Here is a 4,262-nt window from a genome sequence, read left to right as displayed (position 1 = left end):
AGCGCTGGCGACTCGGTGACCCCCCCCTCTTCGGCAGAGGATGGCTCCAGCATCCAGTTCTCCTGTGAGGGGGAGATGCACTCGGTGGTGGAGCTCATCCGCTACATGCACACCTACTGCCTGCCGCCACGGAAGCTGCCCGCCCGCGATGCCACTGACGCCAAGCCCCAACACTGCAGCAGCCCCTTCAAGAGAGCCAAACCGGACTCCCCTGCTCAGCCGGCACCCTCCGGCAGTGCCCAGAGCCGGCCGGGCTGTGCATGGCAGGCAGCTGGGGGCTGCAAGAAGCCCAGAGCATCCTTCTCCATCCTGAAGGAGCTGCTGGCGCGGGATCTGCTGTGCGACGTGAGCAAGCCATACCACCTGGGCAAGCCTGTGTATGCTGCCCTGGCCCAGCCACCCGGCTCCTGCTCCCCTGTGCCACTGGCCCAGGACGGGGAGGACACCAGTGGGACCTGCACATCCAGAGCCAAAATGGTGCTGGAGAAGGGTGAGCAGTGGCAGAGGCCCGGGGCCGAGGCAGAGGCACCGCAGGAGCCAGGTGGCCTTGAGGATGATGCTGGGAAGCGTGCGGGTGCCCTGGGCTCAGCCATAGGGAAGGTGGCCCGCAAGCAGGAGACCACCATTTACGCAGTCCGGCGCTCCAAGAGACTCAACCCTGAGCTCGGCCACTGGCTCTCCTTCCTTGATGAGCTGACCCCCGAGCCCTCTGTCACCCGGGAGGCAGGGGACAGCTGTTGCCCCCGGGACGCTCTGGCGTGCAGGGAGCCCACGTCGTGTCCGGTGCTGGATGGCTTCTCCGCTGAAGAGCCAGCAGCTGAAGTGGAGGTGGGGGGCACGGAGGAGGGAGATGGCGGGAGCTCAGCACCGGCGTCAGAGCCCCTCTCCTTGGGCTCCCCAGGCGATGGCGAGGTGGGCGATGGGGCTGAGAGCCGACGCTGTGTCCTCCTGGAGCAAGCAGGTGAGGAGGGCCAGAGGCTGCCACTCTGCTCACCCCTCCCCGTTGCTGTCCCTGCTGGGGGTGAGTGCTGCTGGCCGTCCACCTGGCACTCAGTTGGCATTGATGCTGTGAGCAGCCTCAAGCACAGCCAAGCCCTGACCCATGTGCTGGCTGGCTGTGGGGTCCCATGCATGGGGAGTTGGGGCCCTGTTCTTGTTTTGGGGTACTGTTTCAATCCATTGGGGCTTTCTGCCTTAGTTTTCCCATCCTTATAACCAGATGAAGGAGTCAGTGTAGTGCTAACCCAGCAGGGACCAGGCTGCCCCATCCCTCCTGGTCCTTCTTCCCTGCAGGCTTACCCTGTGCCTGGGCACTGGGGTTCAGCTGCCCCGGTGCCCCAAAATCGCAGCTATCCATCCTCAAGCGCTTTGTGAGCGCTCTGCTGGTAACCCTGCTTCTCTCCCTGCCTTTCAGAAACACCCCGGTGTCTCACGCTGTCTTTGGCACAAACGTAAGTGCGCACGGGGCTAAATGAACTGTGCTGGGGCTGGAAAACCGCCTCGGTCTGTCTGGCTGAGCATGCATCTGCAGTGACCAAGCCAACTCGCTTTTGCAGAGCAGACCTAGCTGTGCTGCTGTGGGGAGCCATGGCCATCGCTCGGGTGCAAGAAGCTCGAAAAGCCCCAGGCTGAGGGCAGGGCATTTCTGTGTGCCGGGGCACTGTGCCCCAGAGCTCTGGCTGGGATGGGGAGGGCACACTGCTCGCCCCACTGCCCCTCGCAGCCCCCCGTGGGGTCACGCCGTCAGGCGGTAGCCATGGTGGGAGGGCTCGCTTGTAGGCAGCATTTTCTCAGCATCCTTTTGGGTTTTTTTGGACTGTGGTTCACCTAAACACCTTCTCTCTCTTTATTTTCTCCTCTTCTCCAGTGACCCAACCTTTGGAAAGAGAAACTTTGAGCCAATGCTGACCGTGGAGCTATGTGGGACAGCAGGTAGGATAGGCTTTTAATTTTTTAATTTTTGAAAAGTCCTCCTTGGGAGGGCGCAAATTTACCCCAAATCCAGCCTGGAGTTACTGGCTCCAGCTGAGCAGGCACGTTCATTCCCCAGCCCGGGAGTCTCCCTTTGCACTGCAAATACAGGGGACATCCCATATGCTGCCTCGCCTCTACACCTGAGCACTGCCAGCAGGTCGCAAGTTGCATTCTTCAGAGATGCCAATGCTGCGGGGTGGGACACATTTGGGATGGGAGGGGCAGTTCAGGGCATTAGCCAGGAGGGAAGGGAGAGTCCTCTGGTTCTTTCTGGGATCAGGCACCCTTTTTTCCCCAAGTACTGCTGGATGGCTGAGGCTTTGGGGGCCTCAGGGGTCAGGGTGGGACGGAGCAGGATGGTGAGGGCAGAGCTGACTCCTGCCATTTTTTCGGGGGGGGTTCAGGTCTCACGCCACCCACCACCCCACCATACAAGCCTGCTGAGGAGGACCTGTACAAGCCAGACATCCCCCAGGAGCCAGGGAAGGAGGATGGGACAGCCCGCAGCCCCGGGGGCACAGGGGACATGGCAGCCTCCCAGAAAGCCCCCAGGAAGCACCCTGAGAGGACAGAGCTCTTCGCCCACCTGAGCCGAGCCGCCAGGCGCCCCGCACTCCCCGAGCAGCAAAGCGTGCTCAAGCGGCCCTTCTCCCGCTCCTTCGGGGACCATGACTACTGCCAGGTGCTGAAGCCGGAGGCCACCCTGCAGAGGAAGGTGCTTAAGTCGTGGGAGCCCCCTGGCCAGGTGGAGACGGAGCACAAGAGGAGGGTCCCAGCCGCCCACTACCAGGGGCTGGACCTCGGTGGCAAGGAGGCAGGCGGCGAGATGCTGTGGAAGGATGGCATCAAGCAGCTGAGAGACCAGGAGATCAGAGCCAGCTTAACAAAGCACTTTGGCTTTCTGGACAGTGCTCTTGACGATGAGGACATGGTCTTCTGCAAGACCCCTGAGTATGACACTGTCTTTGAAGACAGCTGCAGTGAGAGTGGCTCCCTGGTGGAAGAGGAGGAGGAGGAGGAAGAGGAGGAGGAGAAAGAGCCTGGCAACACCAAGCTGTGTCTGAGGAGAAACCCCCTTTCCAGGACCAGTTTGCATTACTGTTCCCGGAGCAGGTCCAGCTCGGGGTCTTCATGCTGCCGGTCCCGATCGCCCGCAAGCAGACGCACCTTCAGGTACAGGGGCCTGTGGGAAGGGCACTTGGGGCCATTCTTGCTCCCTGCATTTTTGCCCCAGTGCATGGCAGCTCCAGCTCTATCTGGCCTGCTAGCCCAAGTAATAAAGATGCTAATAATGAAAAAAACACACATTGAAATAATGGTACATCAGCAGCTGCTGCAATCATCAGCCATGGCCAGAGAAAGCAGCACCAGGGTGAAGCAGTTGGGGGTTTCCATGACACTTGGAGTAACTGGGCATGGCCAGAGGCTGAAGCCGTGCTTGGATAGAGGCGAGAGCTGGCTGGGGACCCACTGGCATCTGTCAGAAAGGACTTTCCAGTGTCCTTTCCCCATCTCTCTTCGGCTGTGGGTGCTCTGGAGCACCCACCCACCTGCTGCTGCAGACACTGTGTGTCTCAGTTTCTCTTTGACATTTAACGCTTTCCCCACCAGATCCCCCTGACTGATCCCCTCTCCCTCGCTTCCCAGGTGTGAGAACGGCGAGCAGTGCCAGGGCAGGAGTGGGCACCGGGGCCAGCTGGAGAAGAGACAGGAAAAGGCCATCGTAAGTGAGCAGGGACCCTGTGCTGGGACAAAGCAACTCCCAGCCCTTGGTTTGTCTCCTGCTCCAGAAGAGCAGCGATGGAGCCCATTAGCCATGGCTTCAGCATCCTTTGGTGTGAGGCCAGTGTGAAACAAGAACATGAGAGTGGAGGAGGGAGAGAAAAGCCTGATGTGAAGCAGAAGTCCCCAGCAATTGGCAATACATGGAGTACTTGGCACAGAAACCCCCAGAGCATCCTATGCCAGTGCTCCAGTGCCATTGGTGTTGGCAATTAGCGGGGTGAGCTGGGGAACCCCTGAACCCGCTCAGCTGTTACAGATGTGGCTCCACTGCATAGGCAACCTCGTGCACTGGGAACCCTGCGTGTACCCATGGGTGGGAGCTGGGTGAGGGTGTGAGCGCGTGGGGAAACTTGGTCCTCTGTACTGCTGTGGACACACACATGTACACTCATGTGTGCCCCGCTGGCATTTTTTCCTGCAATGCAATTGAATTTTGCCCCTAGCAATTCTTGGGAATATTTCCTGGCATCTTTACCAGGAGAAGCTGAAAAAGCTGCAGGAAT

General features: G+C 59.9%; 1 protein-coding gene across 1 annotated transcript in view; it reads left to right on the top strand.

Moving 5' to 3' along the window:
• PPARGC1B (peroxisome proliferator-activated receptor gamma, coactivator 1 beta) overlaps positions 1-4,262 on the top strand; it is a gene marked incomplete at its 5' end in the record, with an annotated part of 11,603 nt that overhangs the window by 4,893 nt on the left and 2,448 nt on the right. Inside the window, 5 exons of the mRNA XM_010186117.1 lie at positions 38-961; positions 1,415-1,451; positions 1,868-1,932; positions 2,379-3,147; positions 3,622-3,697. Coding sequence (XP_010184419.1) covers positions 38-961; positions 1,415-1,451; positions 1,868-1,932; positions 2,379-3,147; positions 3,622-3,697 — 1,871 coding nt within the window. The remainder of the gene's footprint in view (positions 1-37; positions 962-1,414; positions 1,452-1,867; positions 1,933-2,378; positions 3,148-3,621; positions 3,698-4,262) is intronic.

The sequence above is a fragment of the Mesitornis unicolor genome, unplaced genomic scaffold, assembly GCF_000695765.1.
Source record: "Mesitornis unicolor isolate BGI_N332 unplaced genomic scaffold, ASM69576v1 scaffold36536, whole genome shotgun sequence".
Taxonomy (NCBI): Eukaryota; Metazoa; Chordata; class Aves; order Mesitornithiformes; family Mesitornithidae; genus Mesitornis; species Mesitornis unicolor.
The sequence above is the reverse complement of the archived record's forward strand: the minus strand, read 5'-3'. Positions and strand labels throughout refer to the sequence as shown.